We start from the raw sequence: 20,175 nt of genomic DNA on the forward strand, positions 1-20,175 counted from the left end.
GAAAGCCTAAAATATTTACTATGTGATGCTTTATAGAAAAAGTTTATTGGACCCAGCATCACAGGGCACTGGGGTAGTCACCATCCTTTAGCTCAAAACCTTGCCTAGAACCCACCTCCTCCTGGAAGCCTTCCTCAGTAAGGCCATCTGGTACAGGCTGCCCCTTTCCTATCCCCTTAGCCTCTTATTCACTGGTCTCTAAGTGTTCCTCAGACACTTGCTGTGTGCATAGTACTGTGCCAACTACTAATAGACCTCGAGAAGTAAGAGACATGGGCCCTGACCCCTAGGAGCCTACAGTCTAGATGTCGGGTGTTGTTCATGCTATGGACTGCAGTAATACATGGTAAGCTGTGTGATTAATAAAGAGAACTGGGGAGATTGGGTTGGGCTGCAGGGGTCAGGGGCTTCAGGGAAGGGCAAAGACTGATCTGGATCCTGAAAGATGCTACATACAGGGCAAGAGGCAGGACATTGTAGGTAGTGGGAATGATCTGATCCAAGGTGTAGTTAAGACAGAGCTTGGTATGTGGGGTGAGACAGATATAGCTCCCAGGCCTATCTGGACAGAGGAGGTATGCTGGCAATCCTGGGAAAAGAGGCTGGAGATAAAGGGTCAGGCCATATTAGGGAAACTGGAAAGACAAAGGAATCCAGGCTTGCTGGGGTATGAAGTGGGGAGCTATTGTAAATTGAATTGGGAAGTAACATGAAAAAATATTTTAAGATTTTCTTTTTCCTATTTTGCCAATCGGTTGCTTTGCAGTTGTTCTTAAATCACTTCACCTGGAACAGTTATTGATCCCTGAGTAAAACAAAGCTCTAAAGGACAGGACAGAGTTGCCCATTCCTGGCACTTCTCAAATAACTAGTACTGAACATTGCACCCTGTCCCAGTGCTGAATGACAGCGCTCGGCTGCACCTGCCTCCTGCACTTGACCAGACAACCCAGCTGCTACCCTTGCATTAGAACCTGCTCCACTGTATAATGTTTGAATCTCTACCTGGGCCTGATGAACAATGGCATGGTCCTTGCTTGTCACATCATTAAATGGATCAGGACAAGCAGATTCCAGGGAAATGCAATATGAATGAGTCAGCATGGTTTTGGGAACTGCAGGGCTGGGGTCTAGAGTCCACTTCATGTCTCACTCACCAGGGATGACTCAAGGCCTTCTCACAGGTGTACCGCTCATTCGGATCCTTCTCAAGCAAGTGGCAAATAAAGTCCTTGGCTAAGGGGAGTAATCAAAGACACGACGACTAAGGACCAGATTTCATGACTGATGGAAATTCACTTCTGGGCTGGTGGGTGGCAGTGAATGCATCTTTAGCTGATCTTCCAAAGAGGCAATTTTAAGAGTCTTAGAAGAGGAAAAAAAATCCAAACCACCTAACAACAACCCACCATAAACCACCAAAGAAGGGAAGCTCCAAGCCGCCTCACCCACACAGCACTGCAGAAGCATCACTAGTCACAAGGCCCCCATGTGCCTGCACATCACATGTGCATGTGTTTGCACTGAAACAGGGGCCAGCGCTGGCACATGGGTACGCATGTGAGTGCTGGATTGTTCCAGCTCTGATTTCCACTTAACAGGTCCAACAATCACGTAATGATCATCTTCTCTCACACATAGACATTGCATGCTCTTTCTTGATATCTAACCCCTTAGTTTTGCTGCTCTTGTCTGGAACTCTCCCCTCACCACCTGGCTCTGCCCTCCTGGCCCATCTTCTAAACTGCCCCCCCATCTCCTTTTCAGGCATACTGTGGTTCTGCCTCCAGAAAAACAAAAGCATAGCTCTTAGATGTAAATAATTTATTGGGTCTTTGAAGCAGATGAAGATTTCTCCACTTTCCTTGGCAGCCTGTTCTGTAAGATCCCCAGGGACTTTGAAGAGCCAGGACTGTCATCCTTTGTTAAGCTCATTTCTCTTGGCAGCCTCTACCTTGAGCCTGTTATCTCTCCTTCATGCCTACTGGCCTTACCTGACTCAGAAATGTCATCCCAGAATGGAGACTCAAACTCATAGTAGCCCTCCTTGATCTTCTCGAAAAGCTTAGACTCTGTTTCTTCATAGAATGGGGGGTATCCACAGAGCCTGCAGCAGGACAGGAAGGAGGCATACTACTGAACAAACCTGTCCTCCCTGAGCCAGCCTCTCTGCTCCCCCAAGCTCCCACTGTATACACAGGTGGGCACTGAAGGTCCCAGAACAGTGGTGTGACCAGGACACAGATCTGCCTCAAATTCAAGAATGGTACAGGTCCCATAAAGTGTTTATGCAAGTGCCAAGCCTTGGCACAGTCATCCCTAGAAGGTCCCTGTGTACATTATGCCCTCAAACCCTTGCCACCTCTCCTTGTACTTTCCCTGACTTATGAATGCTATATAAAATATGTTTAAGAAAGATGGTAGACTGTCTACTTGAATGTAAGTTTGACGAAGGATTTATTTAGGCTGTGTTCACTGCTGGATTCTTTAGAACCTAGCACAGGGATAGATGCAGAGTAGATAGGCAGTGAATATTGGTTGAGTAAATAAATGAGAGTACTTATTCAACATAAATGGAGGAGATAATTGAAACCAGGTTATTTTCCTAAGAGCAAAGTTTGCTATAGGTGAGGAGGGATGGTGGGGAAGAGGTGATGGGCAGGTTAGGAAAGGGAGAGCTTGGGAATGTGTGGAGAGGAGCGAAAAGGAAAGGCCCTGACCAGCTTTATCCATGCCACAGTTTTGCCTTGGGAAAGCTGAGATGTAGGAACAGAGGGTCTACCTGGCTTCCAAGCCTGGCTTAGCCTCTCTCTTTTTCACTGTTCATTCCACAGAGTGGGATGCAACACATTTATAGGCAGCAAAAGGGGCAGGGGTGCAAGAGGAGGGAGTGCCAGGTGGCTGTGCAGTGGATTCACACTGAGCTCTGTTTTAAAACTTGGTGGAGGTGAAGAGAGAGGAAGTTTTTAAGCTGTGTGTACATGTATGTGTGTGTGTGTGCGTGTGTGTGTACCCGTGTGCCCGTGTGCCTGTGTCTGTTTGTGCACATGCACGTGCTTGGAGGAGGAGCTGAGACAGGGGAGGGAACGAGAAGGGGTAAGCAGGCTCCGAGACTTCTCATCAGCTGAACCCAGGCCAGCGTCTACTCACAATATGTAGGTGATGACGCCGATGGACCAGCAATCCACAGCCTTGCTGTAGGGTTTCTGGGCCAGCACTTCTGGAGCTGCAGCAGACCAAGGGCAGAGTCAGGGCTGGTGGCAAGAGGAGAGGGCTTTGGGGTGGGAGCTGAAGGCCAGGCTTAGAGAAGAGGTCTGGGGAAGACCGTGGGATGGTGGGGTTTCTAGGAGACTGAAAACTCCCTAAGGGTAGGGGCTCTGTCTCTTCTGGGAAGACTAAATCTTCCTGAAAAGAGAGACTGTGACTTCTGCATTAGTTTGTGAGTTTCCCCATGACAGGGTCGATGACTCCCCTGTTGGACTGGGGATCTCCAGGGCTATGTCTCCCTGATTACACTGAGTGTTCTCTGAAGGCAGGGCCTGTCTCCCCACTCAGATAGGGGATTCCCAGGGCAAGTGTGATCTCTCTCCCTTCAGACTGGGAGATCTTCAGTGTAGGACTGTCTCTCCTCCACTAGACTGGGAGCCTCTGGGAGGCAGAGACTGAGTCACCCCCATTAGGTTAGGAGCTCCCAGAGCAAAGGCAGTATGTCTCGCATCAGACTGTGGGTACCTTCTGAGGGGAGGCATTTAGTCTGTCCCATCAGATAGAGAGCTTTCAGAGGGCATGAGACATGACTTCCTCTGATTAGGAGCCCTGTGGGGTGTAGAGAGCTGCCTTCTGTATTTCTTGCAGCTACCAGAGCTTTGTACCTGGTGGGACTCAATACCTACTGATGAGTGAATGACCTGCCTTTCTGGGAGGGTAGATTCCCTCTCTTGAGTCAGAGCTCTGCTTCCCATTACCCAACTGCAAACAGGTGATGACTGGTGAAGGGGGAAGGGACAGGAGCGGATGCTCTGAGTTTCAACTTTGTCTCCTATAGATCCCAGGAATACTCTTCCAGGTGCCCTGCCTGCTCTCACTCTTTTTGGGGGCCCTGGAAACCTACAGGGATGTTCAAGCAGGAAGCTCCACCTTTGCCAATTTCCCAGAGTGCTTCCTTGGGTGGACATTTAGGAGCCCATTTCTGGGTTCCTCAGGCCCAAATTCAATATCCTGTGCTTCCAGGCTCCCAAGAACTAGGGGCTAATGTCTCCTTCAGAGTGGGAGAAAGGAGTAGGGTTGGTGCTCAACCCCTCAGCTCTCTGCTGATCTCTGGGTTTGTGATCTTGTCTGCCCCTGGTCCAGCTGGAAAGACAAAGGCTGGAAGTCTATCCGCAGAAATGAGAGCCAAAGCATAGGCAGGGACTCTGGAGGGCTCAGGGGTAGGCGGTCTTTAAAAATGTAGAATTTGGGAGCAGTAGAGATAGATCCTGAGATGGATGAATTGGCTGGCCCTAAACTTTATAAGTGGATGTCCTACCAGGATAGCCCCTGAAGTTGAACCCTATGTTCTCAGAATCACCCCTTTCTATGAATGATAGGCATGCGGTTGAATGTAGCCAACTGGTCAACCTTCCTCCTGCCCCCAGACTTACCCACGTAGCCTGGGGTCCCACAGGCAGTGGACATGATGCCATTCTGTTCCATCTTGGACAGACCAAAGTCAGTGATCATGATCTTAGAGTTCTCTTCAGGGGTAAGGTACAGCAGGTTTTCGGGCTGTAGGAGAAAAAATATGTAGTGTAGGATATAACCACCTGAAGCAAGTATTTTCCTTCCCCTTGATACAAAATTTCACAGGAAGATGAGCCCTGGGCTCCTGACTTCAAGGCCAGCTCATCCTCCCCCATTCTTCCCTTCTTCCTCCTACCTGCACCCTCACACCTGCACCCCAGTACTCTGCATCTTGCTTATGGCTCTGACTTTGCTCAGTCTTGTAAACATTAATATACTCACCCTTTCCTTCCCTCACTTCCAACTACCCCTGTTCGTGTTTTGAGGGAACCAATCTTTGGTTAATGGTGTCTGATCTCTCCAGAGTCCAGTGCAAGACCTAGTACAATGTAGGCCCTCAGTAAATATTTTGTTGCATTGGGTTTTGACTGTGGCTGGATGTAAGAAATGTGTGTATTATTTTGGTATTGAAATAGGGTAAGGCATAGTGAAAGTTGCAGGAAAAGATTGAGGTGCAAATTAGTAACCATTTTTCACTCATCCAAGGTCTGTTTAAGGAATCTAAGGGCAGAAGGGGCCTTGGGAGTCACTAGTCCAACCCTCTTACTTTATGGAGCTTAGATGTCCCATGACCCATGCAGCTTCCTTAAGGGTCATTATCTGTTTCCCACCCAGGACTCCCGCCTTGACACCTTTAAGTCTCTGTGGACGATGCCATTCTCATGGAGATATTTCACTGCCGACAAGACCTGCTGGATCACCAGACTGGCATCCTTCTCTGTGTAGACACCCCGCTCCAGGATCCGGTCAAAGAGCTCCCCACCGGAAACACTGTGGGCATAGGATCAAGACAGGAATTCAGTTCTCATTTCACTCAAAGTAATGAGAAGGTGTTTGCTTTGAAACCTTGGGGGACACAGCTACAGTGGAACAGGCAGGCGCCCATGAACTGTGATTGAAGGGCTGCCAGCAGGACTACTCCAGTCTCAGAACACCCACTCTGGGTACCTGGAGTGATATCACTAGGCAGTCATCTCTTTGGGCCAAGCATTGACCTGTCCCTCTGAAAATTTCCTTTAAAATGTAAATGCTTCCGGTTGGGGTTGCACAAGAAGCCAATAATCCCTTAGTGTGGACACACTTCTTAGCCACCTTCCTTCCTGGCCTATGACACAGGAAGCCATGATGAAAGAGAGAGGTAACACAGAAATTAAGCAAAGTAGGAAAGAGAAGGCATGCAAGTGAGACTAACCATACTTATATCAAGATTTCTTTTCTCATTTTGGGAAATTGGGCTTCATAAAGCTGGAATTACAGGTAGGGCTTTAGGGGTGCTTTGAGACTCAAATGGTAGAGTATCTTAGGACCCAGGGGAGCTTAAAGATCAAGTCCGACTTCTATCTCGTGAATACCATCTACTGTATTTTTGCCTAGAAGTTTTCTAGTGAGTACTAGAACACATAAGTGTCAGAGAACACTCTTCCTCCTAAGACAGAGTGTTTTTTGGCATATTCCTAATGTTTCTGCACATTATGTTGAAACCTGATGCCCTGTCATTTCTACCAGTGCTACCAATTCCACCCATCGGGACTGCACAGAACAAGAATAACAGCCTTTCCCGTGCACCTTTCAAGTATACAAAGATAGTGAAATGCTCTCCGGAGGGCTTGTCTTCTCTGAGATAAGCATTCCCAGACGATTTCAACCATAAGCCAGGGGTTCCAGTCCTCTCACCCTCCTAGTCCCCCTTACCACTGTCCCATTACATTAGATGTGGCCATCCATGCCCAACTAGTGATGAGGGAAAATAATTTCTCCAATCAAAATTTACCTCATCCTGCTCTTTGGCTTTTGGTCTTTAGGCTTTGGGCTCTCCTATAATAGCTGAAGGCCTGTAGGAAATACACTGTTTGTACAGAGCTGTGAATTCTTAACCCTGAGGGGCCTGAGTCCTGGAGCTATGCTCTGAGGAGGCTTAGTGTCTCCTCAGGGACATCCAACTCTTCCCATCTCCTTGCCTCCCTGCCTTCTGAATTACTGTGTGCTAATCCTGTTGGCTTGGCCTCATTGTAGTGCCTGATGGTCCCTGATCACTTGTTAGTGCCACTAGGGGCCCTTTCCACCTCACTCCCTTGACTGCCTGCTACCTCTCTTTAGAGGTCCTCAGATAAGTCCCCAGTTAATCAGGTGCTTAGGCCTGAGTTATCTCGTTAAAATTTCTTAGTAATCAGCCCATCAGCCAAAAACCACGTTGTGTCCAGCCACGCTGAGATTGCAGAGTGGTGTGTGAGTGCGTGTATGTCTGTGCATGTGCAAGTGTGTGTATTTGTGTGTGTGTGTGTACTTTATAAACAGAAGTGTCTTTGAGCCCAATGCTGAGCCCTTATGAACACAGACCAACCTCTACAGCAGTTGCTGTCAGGCAGAGCTGTTGTTTGGATGCAGCAATGACGCAGAGACCTTGCTAATGAAGCACCACTTCTGTCCTACAGATGGACACATACAATCACAGCCTGTCTTTAACTTTGGGTGACTCTGTTTTGGGAAAATCTTTCTTTATATTGAAATATATCTACCTGTGGCTTCTGCTCCTACAGTAATTTTATGCTGGAGTGATGTTAAAACATTTACTATCCAATTTGATTAACATGTATTGGTCCAAAAGGACTGAAGCCACAGTGCCAGAAGAGGGTTCTGGTGACTCCTTGTTAGTCTGGCATTACCCCTTCGGTCGTTTGGTTGCAAGGGGCGAGGAGGGGTGGGTCAGCAGAAGGACATGGATGGGTTGGGGTCACAGCTATTTGCTGACTGGTAGGAAATATTCTAACCACTGATAGGGTTGTCCTGGTGCAAAGGAGCTTAGTAATCAGCCCAGGTTTACCGTGTGGCCCACATAGAACCTGCCCATGACCAGAGGCACACTCAGTCTAAAAGGACCCTTGGCATTTCTGAGCCTCCTGAATGAAGTCTTAATTTTTGTCTTTGAATTGCTGTCCATCCCTCACCAGCGACCAACCTCCTGTAGGCCTCCCAGGCCCCACCAGGCCTCTGTGAAGGAAGCAAGTCACCTTTTACTTACAGCTGCATGACCAGGTAGTAGTGGGTGGTGCTCTCATAGATGTCCTCCAGGGTCACAATGTTTTCATGCTTGATCCTGGGAAAAATAAAATGCATGATGAAAGGTGTGTGGTTCAGGTTGTACAGACAAATAATGCAGACCTAGCCCAAAAGTTTCTGTTGGAGGCTTTTGATGGCAATGTTTAGGAAGACTAGGTCTCTGTGAAGCCTTCATAATAAGTAGACTGTCACAAATTAATCCCAGAGAAAAGATTCCTGTGGAGGTGCTCGGTCCGTGTTTACTGAATGAATAATTGATCATCCTTCCTTCAGGAAACAAACACTTCCTTGTTATGCCAGGAATCTCTTTAAACTTTACTAAAAGAGACAGTTAGAAGAATGGAGGAAGGCTAAGGGAGTACCCAACACTAGGTTATTCTACAAAGTGGGTATTCAGATGTTAGAAATATTGCATTTAAAAAGTACAGGCTGAGTATCCCATATCTAAAATGTTTGAGACTGGAAGAGTTTTTGGAATATTTGCATATACATAATGATATACCTTGGAGATGGGACCCAAGTCTAAACATGAAGTTCATTTATGTCTCATGTGTACCTTATACACATAGCTGGTAGGTGATTTTACATAATATTTAAAAAATAATTTTGTGCATGAAATAAAGCTTTGAATGCATTTTGACTGTGACCTGTCTCATGAGGTCAGCTGTGGAATTTTCTATTTGCGGCATCCTGTCAATGCTAAAAATGTTTCTGATTTTGGAGCATTTTGGATTTTAGATTAGGAATGCTCAACCTGTATACAATGGGAGGGATTCAGGTGAGCTGAGCCTCCTCGTGGATAACCACGGAGGAAGTGTTGAAAAATTAGTGTTCCAGGATATTGCGAGAAGCAAGGTAGATGCTTATTTTTAGGGTTAGTTCTGTGGGATGACTTAGATGGTGATTCTCAACCAGGGACTATTTTGCCTCTCAGGGAACATTTGGCAATATCTTGAGACATGTTTGATTGTCACGACTAGGGCAGGGGAAGGTGCTGCTGGCATCTAGTGGGTAGAGGCGGAAATGCTGCTAAACATCCAACACTGCACAGTACAGCCCCCAGCACCACAAATAATTATCTGGTTCAAAATGTCAACAGCATCATGGTGGAGAAGTCCAGCCCTATATTACCCTTGTTTGGGGTTACTCAGAGACTGAGTCAAGCAGAATAATCATATTAGCAGAGGGGCTCGGCTTGCCAGGCAGCAATGCTGTGCCTGCCTGTAAAGGAGGAAATTCTCTAGGAAGTTTACTCCTGGCTGTGCAGCACAGGGGTTAAGGACTTAGGCTCAGAGTCAGTGAGGCCTGGGTTCAGATCTAGCTCAGGCAATTAGGTAACTTCAGCTGGCTTATTCCAGTTTTCAAATCTTTACTTTCCTTGTCTGAAAAGTATGTGTCTCTTATAGAATTGTATCAGGATAAAAGGAGATAATGCATAATGCTTAATACAGTGTCTGGGTAATAGTAAACACGTAATCAATAGTAGCTATCTTCTTTAAGATATTTTAGAAAATATAGACCTGTGTCAGTTGTCTCTTGATGAATTCAACTATACTCAGAAGCTGGCAATGCTAACATTAATTTATCAATTATTCACTCAATGAACAAACATTTATTGAGCACAAATACTGTTGATACAAGGCACTAATAAGAAAAATGACATGGTCCTTGCTCTCAATTAGTTGAGAGTCTTTCTTTGCCCTAATCTCCCTGGATCCTAGACCTGTGTCTCCAGGATGTTATGAAATGCCTTCATGTTGAGATAGGTGGATACTCATATTCAGTATGTTGCAACCAATTTCTTTCTATTTCATCCAAGCCTACATATCCTCTTTGTTCTCCATTCCAAGCAATTATATTGTTGTCCACTTGATTGCTCAATCTCAGGGTCTCTTTTTATGCTTTTGTCCTGTATACTTTTACTAGTCAACCCCACACCCAATCACTTCTCTCTTTGAAACATCTCTAGTATCTAGTCCTTTTAGGCACATATGATTCTGCCACTACCTTTGCTTGTATTCTCAACCCATGCCTAAATTATTGTGAAAGTCTTATAATTAGCCTCCTGTCCTCTAGGCTGGCACCCTCCAATCCATCCTCCACTGTGCTTGAGAGGGATAGCTCCAACATGTTAATCAGACAATGACTCCTCACTTAAAATCCTTTGATGACTTCTTTTTGCCCACAGAATAAAGCCAACATTCCTTATCATGGCATCTAAGATCCTTTGTAATCAGGTCTCATTTCATGATTTTAGTTTCATCACTTGTCTTTTAATACTATATACTCTAAATTCAGGGATTTCCAATACTCACTCTTCCCTAAAAGCCCTTGCACTTTCATGGTTCTACATTAAAGTTTATGCTAGTCTTGGCCTGATTTCCCTTTCTGCATTGCCTTTCTTGCCCCCACAAAGTTTGATTCATCTATCAAGGTCCATCTTCTTTGAAAGTGGTCCAATAACTCATACTCAGAAAAACACACGCATAGGCAAAATGAATCTTTATCTCCTCCAAACTCTGCCTTCTGCTAGTGTGACTCACATCCGATTTTGTTGGATTTTCTTATGGGCACCTCTGTATCCAGCATAGGCTCCTGAGGGTAAGGAATTTTGTCTGCCTCATCCTTGTGGTCCTGATCCTGTGTTCATGTGCCTAATACACTTTTGGTACACCATAAGGGTCCGTGGTAAGAGTCTTGCTGTAAACATTTGATGATTTGTAGTGTTGCCTTCATCAAGATGGTTGGGGTGCTGAACCTCCATTTGCTTTGTTATAAATTGAAGCTAATTTCCAAATCTTATGCTGCCTCCTTAATTATTAATTGTTCCTGATGTTGGCCCTCAATTGATTTTTGTTCCTTTGAGCTAATTACTCTCCAGCCTGTGTGCACAAACCAGTTCTGCCACCAGTGGATTTGCTCATCAATTTGTTGCCAAAAAAAAAAAAAAAAAAATCAGCTAGGACAGCTGTCTGACTAAACTTAGCTAATTGACTGAACTGACCCATCAACTCAATCAAAGTGAGCAATGCCTTTGGGTGCAGAAATCCAGTCCTAGTCCTTTTTGAAGGTAATTTGTGAAGAAAATGTTGTGATCCCATAGTGATCCAATCAACACTAAGACCCACTCACTTTTTCAACACAGCAATCTCATTCTCCAGGCTGCTGTCCCGGAAGGCAGGTGACTTCTTGATGCACTTCAGAGCAAAGAGCTTCCCAGTCAGTCTTTGCTTCACCAGGAAAACTTCTGAGAAAGCTCCTCTGAGGAGAAGACACCAAAAGATAAAACTTAGTAGGGGGCAGACATCTTACACTTCCAGATGTAAGACCTCAGAAAGGACATAACAGAGTCTATATAGTCCTCTGACCACAAAGGCATATCCTGAATTTAAATCTGGAAGAAACATCAGGAAAGCACAAAATTTAAAAAAGGGCAGGGGGGAACCTGTATTCTTCCAAAATGCCAATGTCATAAAAAAGCTAGGGAGAGATAACACCCAAGTGCAATACCAGACCCTAGACTGGAACCTGTACTGGAGGGGAAAAATGCTATAAAACACATAATAGGGTCAATTGATAAAACTGGAGTAGGGAAGACAGACTAGGTACACTTAATGTGTCAATGTTCAATTGACTGAAGTTGAGAACTGTCCTATGGTCACGTAAGGGAATACCCCATCCCTAGAAATATACACAAATGTCCTTGATAGGTAAAGGTTCATGATGTCTGTCAACAACTAACGCTTGGGAGATTAGGAAAGAATCATCTTTCTACATCTATCTCTACAAATCTACAGAGAACATAGCAATGAGAAGGCAGATGGGGGAAATTGTGAACAAGAGGTGAATCTGGGCAGGGGGCATTTGGAAATTCTTTCTACCATTCTTATTCTTATTTTATTTTATTATTTTTTTAGAGATGGGGCTTCACTATGTTGCTGATCTGGTTAGGCTTTGTGTCCCCACTCAAATCTCATCTTGAATTATAATCCCCATAATCCTCATAATCCCCATGTGTCAAGGGAGAGACCAGGTAGAGGTGATTGGCTCATGGGAGCAGTTTCCCTCATGATGTTCTCACGATAGTGAGTGAGTTCTCACAGGATCTGATGGTTTTATAAGGGGCTCTTCCCCCTTTGCTTGGCACTTCTTCCTGCTGCCTTGTGAAGAAGGTGCCTTACTTCCCCTTCACCTTCCGCCATGATTGTCAGTTTCCTGAGGCCACCTCAGCCATGCTGAACTGTGAGTTAATTAAACCTCTTTCCTTTATAAATTGCCCTGTCTTGAGCTGTTCTTCATAGCAGTATAAAAATAGACTAACCCAGTTGCCCAAACTGGTCTTGAACTCCTGGGCTCAAGCAGCTCTTCTCCTTTGGCTTTCCAAAGCATTGGGATTACAGGTATGAGCCACCAAGCCTGGTGTTGTTCTTATTTTTGAAACATTTTTCTAAGTTTGAAATTATTTCCAACTAAAAAGTTAAACAATCAAACTTAGAGGCAAAGTGAAAGGGTAGATGAGGGAAGGACTAATTACTCTTCATTGTCATGTGGGCGCTGCTGAGTTATGTTGATGGCAGGTGTATCTGACATGCTAATGTGCTTTCTAATTTAAAGACCATATTGGAAGAAAAAGATCCCACCACAGATTCAGGGGCTAGGCAGGTGTTATTTCCTGGTTCTATAGTTTGGGAATGACCCCTAGAGACAGAGACTCCACTGCAGCTGTGGAGAGATTTCTTCACTTGGCATGCCCACTAAAAAGAAGCCACTACAGAGTCAATTCATGTCACTTTCAATGTGACTCAGCATGGCACACTGGAGTGGCAGCTGGAGGTAGCAGAGGGGACAGAGTGCAGATACAGTGAGAACAAAAAGACTCGTCTCTCAATTTTGGGTGGTGGTGATCACCCTGTACCAGTTAGAGGCCAGGGTGCTGAGCAACCTCTCATTCATTCAGTAGGATCTGCAAAGACAAAAGAGAGAACCTAGCAGTCTCTGAGGCAGGCTCTGAAGACAGAGCAGGTGGAACCAATGGGAATACAGGGCAGGATTCCAAATTACAGGCCTCTTGGTTTGAAGGGGGTCCTCTGGAGATCAGGCTATCAGACCAGGTACAGATGCTGAAGCCTGATTGTTCATGTTAGAATCTCAGCTTTTGGGATAAAAAGTCACTTAACTCTCATATTCCCAGTTTCCTCATCTGAAATGTGGGAGTATCAATAGTATCTGACTCACAAGGTTGTTTAGAAGATTAAATGACTTGATATATGTAAAAAGCTTAAAAGTGTTTCTGACATCTATTAAGACTGTAAGTGTTAGATACTATTATTATCATCACTATTATTTGAATACCATTATGAAGAACACCCAGTAGTACAAGAGGAGAGAGAATCTAAGTAAGGAAACAGCTGAGCCATCCTTGACCCTGCCATCTGGATATGCTAGAATGAAAGCCCAATAGGAGTCAAGCTTCTATAAGGACTTTTAAAATCTGCATTAGAAATTACTTGGTGTTTCCTGTGTCTGAGTTTCCTGTTTTCCCAGCTGCACTTGGAACTGAGTTAATCAAAGCCGCCCGAGCTTGCTCTATTCATCCATTCACTTACTCATCCCTTCAACCAAGATTTATTGAACACCTACTGAGTCTTAGACACTGGAAATTAAAAGATGAGTGTTTCCATTCTTAAGAAACCTGTAGAATAGTGAGGAACAGGGACAAGTAAGCAATTAGCATTTGATTTGAAAAATGCTATCAGGCATTCAATGAATGTTTATTGAACTGATGGAACCTCTCTGTGTCAGGCACTAAGATTAGTATTGGTCTAGCTTGGAATTCAATGTGAAAGACAGATACATACACAACACATAAGAATGACATATTAAGAGACCACAGAAAATGGACACTTAAGACAGGGCCCCTGCTATTGTTGGGCAGGTTGTGCAGTGCAACAACTCCAGCAGGTGCCATTCACCTTGAAGCCATCATACATGTTCATATGATAATTATTCTATTTCCTGCCTGAGCAGACATCAGGCTAGATAAAAGAGCACCTTTTTCATAATTTGTACACTTGACCACTCTCCACCACAACCCACTGTGGTAACTCTGTGGGGTCTGCCTGGGAATACTGGTCTTCATCCTGAGCACCACTGAGATGTCTTCTCTTTCGCTTAGCTCTAACTTCTGCAACAGCTGTGACATGCCTCCTGTCTTGTCCTCCTGCTCCCTTCAAATCACTGCTGAGCTAGATACATTAGAACACCAGAAGCACTTAAAATATAGATTCCTGGCTGCTGCATCCTATCTCCCAAAATTCCAGTTTAGTGGGTCTGAGACCAGGGATCTATTTTTCAAAAATCACCCATGCTAAAAGGAATTGTTGTTCACTTTCTTGAGTGTGACAATGATATTGTAGATATATGTGAAAATGCCTTTATTTTAGGAGATGTAAACAGAAGATTCAGAGGTGACATGTCATCATGTTTGCAACTTATTTACAAATAGTTCAGTGCTCAGTACGTGTGTGTGTGTGTGTGTGTGTGGTGTGTGTGTGATGTAAAATACATACTCTACAGTGAAATGTTAACAACGTTGAATTTAGATGGTGGGTATACTGACGTTCATTTTATCATTATTTCACCTTTTCCTTATGTTTCAACATTTTCACAGTTAAAAGTTGGAGGCATAAACTCTCCAGATGACTCCGACGTTCTCCCAGGTTTAGGTGCTGCTGTGTGGTAGACTTCACTGAGCTCTAAGAGGGAAGGTGTGTCTGTCTTTTGAGTCCTACAGCACAAGTCTAGCAGACGGTAAATTCTTGTCAACCTGGGCTCCCTTCTCTCCTCTCCTCTGGATTTTTGGGACACTTAGCAAATCATTTCTGACTTACTCATGAGGCTTGTCTCTTTCTCCTGCCAAAACCCCCTCTCTGGTCACTCCCATCTTGGTAAAGGCCTTTGATGGAAGGCCAATGCTCTCATGACCAGCACCCCGCTGGGATCCTCCTGCACTTGCACAGCCTGACAACCTGCCTGTGCCAGGAGGGCCCAGAAGTGTCTTCTCTGTCTACGGCATGAGTGTGGGCAGCCGTCATTGCCCGAGGTCACTGCCTTCTAGTCAGTGCAAAGTGAAGTGGCATTGGCGACAGAGAAAGCTTACCCGGATGGACAGCCCGCTGGCTGCTCTTCACTGCCCAGGCCCAATTAGCCTAGACTAATTAGCTGACCAGCTGGGGTTCTGAGGGGTTTGGGGGCCAGTGGCCTGGAGCTGCTGCCAGCCTGCGTCAGAGTCTGCAGCCTCCCAGGGGAGAGGCAGGACTAAGTGGGGAGTCAGTTCCAGACAAACTGTCTCTGATCTGCCAGCCGTGTAATCATCTTCAAGGGGCAGGCTCAGACACCCTGCAGGCTGGTAGAGGTATGGACTAGAGCACAGCTGAAACACTTAGATATGGAGGAGGGAGGATGGTGGTGCAGGGGGCTGATTCAGGTGTGTGTGACCCACGAGCTCCCTGGGCCTCAAAAGCCCCTTCTGTTCCAGTTAGAGCAGAAGAAGAGGTTGTTCACTGCTGGAGAAATGAAGATGCTGGGGGAGGAGACTGGGAAAGTTCTAGTGTCACTGGACCTCCAGAAGTGCTCTCCAACTCCCCTCTCCTGTGACAGAGGCAAGAACCCACAAACCGGCACAGATCTGGAAGGAGGAGAGGGTCATTGCAGGTGGGTCAGAAGGAGGCAAACCCTGGGGGAAAGGGACTGGTATTCCCTGAGAGCTCCAATTTTGTTTTGTTTTGAGACAGTCTCGCTCTGTCACCAGGCTGGAATGCAGTAGCGCAATCTCGGTTCACTGCAACCTCCGCCTCCTGGGTTCAAGCAATTCTCCTGCCTCAGCCTCCCGTGTAGCTTGGACTACATCCAATGTATTAAATCATCTTTGGTATTACCCAAAGTACCTGCCACCCACTCCACCCACCATCCTCCAGGCCACAAAACTCTCCCTAAGTCCCTTAAATAAATCGAAATGAAGTCACAGCAGCCTCAGTCCAGTTCATCAATTGCTGCCAGCAGAGAACAACTCTTCTAACCTCCCACTGCAGGCAGCCCAGCCCACCCGACCTCACAGCCCCAGGACTTACGATCCCAGCACTTCCATAAAAATGAAGGTTTTCCGGATGTTGGTGGTCTGTTTCTTCCAGGAACTGCAGTCATCTTCTTCCTTTCGACCCATTGCCTCCAGAGTTGAAGCTTCTGAGGATGCTTTATTGCAGGGAGTGGGAGAAGGAGGAGAAAAAAGGTCTGGTCAGCTGCTTTCTCAAACAAGATTAAAAACAGGCTGCAATACTGACATCTTTCTGTAATTATCAGAAGGAAGGATTAGGAGCAAACCTGGATAACTGGCAAAAGTGAAACTATCTCCACACTTGCTTTCAAAAATTACAAGGACAAATTCATGGAATGCCTACTACATGTGCACTATGCTTGCTGCATGCTCACATCAGGGCAATAGTAAGTACGTGTGTAGATAACCTGGGAATATCCACCTTGAGGGGATCTGAGCTGAGCTCAGGCATGTCCTGTGTTTTCCAAATGATAGTCACAATGTTTACTCAGACTACAGAGTCAGCCAGGCTTCCTCTCTAATGTCACAACTCTGCCACCTCCCTCAATTTTTCTCACTAGTACCTCTCTCCCACCTGTTATGGGTTAAATGAATGAGTATTGTGCTGTTTTTGTAACTCCTACAACATTTAGCACAGTGCTGGGCAAATAGTTATTCACGAAAATCTAAATTGAATCATTTCCTAAATTTATATCAGAGTTCTGGAGTTACCATATTTATTCAACAGTTAACCAATATGTATTTAGCATCTACCGTGTGCAAGGTGCCGATGGGTACTGATAACAACACAGATGCTGGCCCTGCCTTCATGGGGCTGCCAGCCTGAAGGAGACGGGCAATGGGCAAGTAAAGTCATACGTGTACAGTTACAAAGTGTGGGGAAAATTATGAAAGACAAAAACCTAGGTTTGTCATAGAGATAAACAGGGAGGGTCTTCTTTAGATAAAGGCCAGGGAAGGCCTCTTGAGCAGGTCATATTTAAGCTGAGACCCAAAGTTTGGGAAGGAGCCAACCAAGCAAAGAGCATGTGAAGGAGCTTCTGTGCAAAGGAAATAAAACACCAAAGCTGGAAGGGAGGAAATAGCATAGTGTACTCCAGAGCCTGAAGGGGCAGTGTGGCTGGTGCAGAGTGAGCTCCGTATGGTGGGGGGTGGTGAGTGGGTAGGAAGAGGCAGGCAGGGGTGGACAATAAAGGGTTTTGTAGACTCTGTTTAAGACATTGGATTTTCTTCTGGGTGAGATGGGAAGACATGAAGGATTTTTAGCAGGGGAGTTATTACACCATTGATGTTTTAAAGAGTTCACTCTGGCTGATCTGTGAAGGGAGTGGAGGGGGCAAGAGTTGCAGCATGGAAAATGGGTAGGGGACAGAAGTCTAGGAGAGAGATGATGGTGGCTCGGGCCAGATGGGAGTGAAGGAGAGAATGATGAACCTGGGATGTATTCTGGGAGTCCAGTTATCTACAGTATTAGGCGATGTGTCATATGGTGGGGCAGACGGAGTCTGAGAGGACTCCCATGTTTCTGGCAGGAGCATCTGGGGTTGGTTGGGGGGGTGCCCTGACTGAGCTCATGAATACTAGAGAGAAACATGTTTTTGGGGTGGGGTTAAATGGTTGGAGGGAATCTCTGTTCCTTTGGATATTCCACTCTGTCTACCCCCTCCAACAACTGATGGCAGGGTACCAGGTGTCCAGGAGTGATGAGTGAGACACCATTTCTGCCAGCACCCTCTCCCTCATACTCCTTGAACCTGATGGAGAAATAGGAAACTATGCCTAATAGCTGCCCCTCTTGGGCAATAACCTTCCTTCCCCACTCGAGAAAAACTACTTGTAGACTCTATGGGGTCTTCTATTAATAATAGCCTTTGAACAAAAAGAAAGTTTGTTCCTCTACAATTCAGCATTAAGTGAAGAGCATAGTTTTGGAGGCCAACCTGAGTTCAAATCCTACCTTTGCTAGTTACCAGTTAAATGGCCTTGCCTAAGGCAAGTTACTAACCTCTTTGAATCTATTTCCTTATCTGTAAAGTGGGGACAAAACCCTTTAAGATATGGTAAAGGTTAAATGAAATGGTGCACATACAGACATTGATACACATGATAAACAGTTGTTTCTTTTTTATTTTTATTTTTTTTCTGTTCTGCTACAATCTTAAACAGTTGTAACAGAGATAATATTCTGGAGACATTTATTGATGTATTTCATTCCTGATAATCCACATCTGGAGGACTCGTGGTAAAATAGGTTTCATGGAATAGAGGGAAACCTCTTCTGCCATTAAAACACAACTATGAGACTTAGACCCCTGGGAATAAGAAGAATATGATACAAGCGAGGCTCTTGGCAGAGGGGAAGAGGAGGTGGAAAGATGGATACTTTTGGTCCAAGTAGATCCTGGAAAGGGGATGGGGAGACAGATGGTGTAGTTTTCCAAAGCACAGATCTTTGCTTTCGCTCTCTTGGAGTAGAGCATCTGGTCAGGAATTGGGAGACAGGTGACATGGATGGGGTGGCTTACCAGGACCCTGCTGGTGGGAGGCTTTAAGCCTAGGAGGAGCGCTGCCTGCAACCACATCTAACAGGGCAGTGAGGAATCATGGGGAGGCCTCGAGGGAGGAGGTGAGTTGAGATAGTGCCTCATGCTGGGCAGAGACTCCAAAACCTCCCCAGGGCCGGCTCATGTCAGCTCATGAGAGTCAGCTGTGCACCCCTCTGGTGTTAATGTTGGCAGCTAGAAAGTGACCACAGTAGGAGTACTGGAGTTTTTTTTTTTTTTTTAAAACAGAGTCTTGCTCTATTACCCAGGCTAGAGTGCAGTGGTGTGATCATTCCTTACTGCAGCCTCAACCTCCTGGGCTTGAAGTAATCCCACCTCAGCCACCCTAGTAGTTGGGTCTACAGGCATGCATCAACACGCCTGCCAAATATTAATTTTTTTTCCAAAGACAGGGTCTTACTCTGTTGCCCAGGCTGGTCTCGAACTCCTGGGCTCAAGTGACCCTCCCATCTTCGCCTCCCAATGTGCTGGGATTACAGGTATAAACCATCAATCCCAGCCTAATAGGAATATTTACACCATGGACAGTGGCAACAGCTACAATCAGGGCTTCTGCCTGACTCCACCTCCCCCTTGCCCCAAGACCTGTCATTAAACATTTACCAGCTCATCGTGGCTCATGGCCCTATGAGGGGATGTAGAGCAGGTCACGGCCGGCTGGCTGGGGTTGGTGAGAAGAGACGGTGATGACCAGGGCTTTTCAGGTAAGCAAACAGCTGGGATCAGGGCCTTTAGTAGAGTATGTCAGTATGATCCCTGTGAACCAGTGGGACCAGTCATACTTCAGAGGTCACTAGTTAGCTTCTGATGAGATCCAGAGGACTGTGGAATCCAGGGTCCCTGATAAGTCTAAGAAGTCTGAGGCCCCCTTCTCCCATATGACAACAAGGTTTAGTAAATACCTTACAACATAAAATGCCACTTTGAAGTAGAGCAGGAAGAGGAAAGGCCATCTCAAGGCTATGTTTTCCTGAAAGGCATAAGGTCAGCTAAACGAGACTCTTCAAACCCAAAGGGAGATTTATACGCTACAACGGACAAATTCAAACTTAAAGTTCCCCATTTCCCTTTTTGCTGCCTGATGGGATGGGAGTTCATGAGAAAGATTTATAAGAAATAGGAAGCTGCATTTTTTTGGTGTACATTTTAATAATGTGTCAACTTGCAACCTGGCTATATAATAATTGGTGGCTATTTATTATTAAAAAATGCATGTGAGAAACTCCTTCATGATTGACCTAGTTGAATATACATCTGGTAGCTTGTGTTTGGGTCTTCTGGCCCATTTGCTGATCTGCTCCTCTTGGCAGGGTGGCAGCCCAGAGGGACCACAGCAGTTCAGGATGCAGGCACTGGCCAGAGGAGGTCTCACTGGCAGTGGTGGGCTGACACTTGACTTCGAGGGCACGGTACACAAGGTAGAGACAAATGGACCCTGACTGGTGGAGATCTCTCTGAGGAAGATGGAATATAAGAGTCGGGGGATATCTTTAGCCAGATGCCCTTCTGTAGATCCTGAGTCCCAAATCTAGCAGCTTCCACTTATCAGGGTGCTTGGCATCTAGAATGCATGAACTTTCACTCGCTTTACAGGCTGCAAAAAGAAAAATGGGGTACTTTAAATTTGAGATTGTCAATTATTGCATGTTAATCTTATCAGGT

General features: G+C 45.6%; 2 protein-coding genes across 3 annotated transcripts in view; one reads left to right on the forward strand and one right to left on the reverse strand.

Annotated features, from left to right (window-relative positions):
* LAMB3 (laminin subunit beta 3) overlaps positions 1-5,826 on the forward strand; it is a 53,626-nt gene extending 47,800 nt beyond the window's left edge. Inside the window, exon 23 of the mRNA XM_054658213.2 lies at positions 5,395-5,826. Within this exon, the coding sequence (XP_054514188.1) occupies positions 5,395-5,408 (14 nt within the window). The 3' untranslated portion in view covers positions 5,409-5,826. The remainder of the gene's footprint in view (positions 1-5,394) is intronic.
* The window catches only part of CAMK1G (calcium/calmodulin dependent protein kinase IG), a 30,234-nt gene that overhangs the window by 2,853 nt on the left and 7,206 nt on the right, over positions 1-20,175 (reverse strand). For both annotated transcript variants that reach the window (XM_003308724.6, XM_525051.8), the window contains exons 2-9: positions 15,966-16,086; positions 10,969-11,097; positions 7,799-7,873; positions 5,412-5,550; positions 4,641-4,764; positions 3,151-3,226; positions 1,995-2,107; positions 1,158-1,236 (exon numbers count right to left, since the gene is read on the reverse strand). In XM_003308724.6, the coding sequence (XP_003308772.1) occupies positions 1,158-1,236; positions 1,995-2,107; positions 3,151-3,226; positions 4,641-4,764; positions 5,412-5,550; positions 7,799-7,873; positions 10,969-11,097; positions 15,966-16,057 (827 nt within the window). In that variant the 5' untranslated portion in view covers positions 16,058-16,086. The remainder of the gene's footprint in view (positions 1-1,157; positions 1,237-1,994; positions 2,108-3,150; positions 3,227-4,640; positions 4,765-5,411; positions 5,551-7,798; positions 7,874-10,968; positions 11,098-15,965; positions 16,087-20,175) is intronic.

The sequence above is a fragment of the Pan troglodytes genome, chromosome 1 (genome assembly GCF_028858775.2).
Source record: "Pan troglodytes isolate AG18354 chromosome 1, NHGRI_mPanTro3-v2.0_pri, whole genome shotgun sequence".
Lineage (NCBI taxonomy): Eukaryota > Metazoa > Chordata > Mammalia > Primates > Hominidae > Pan > Pan troglodytes.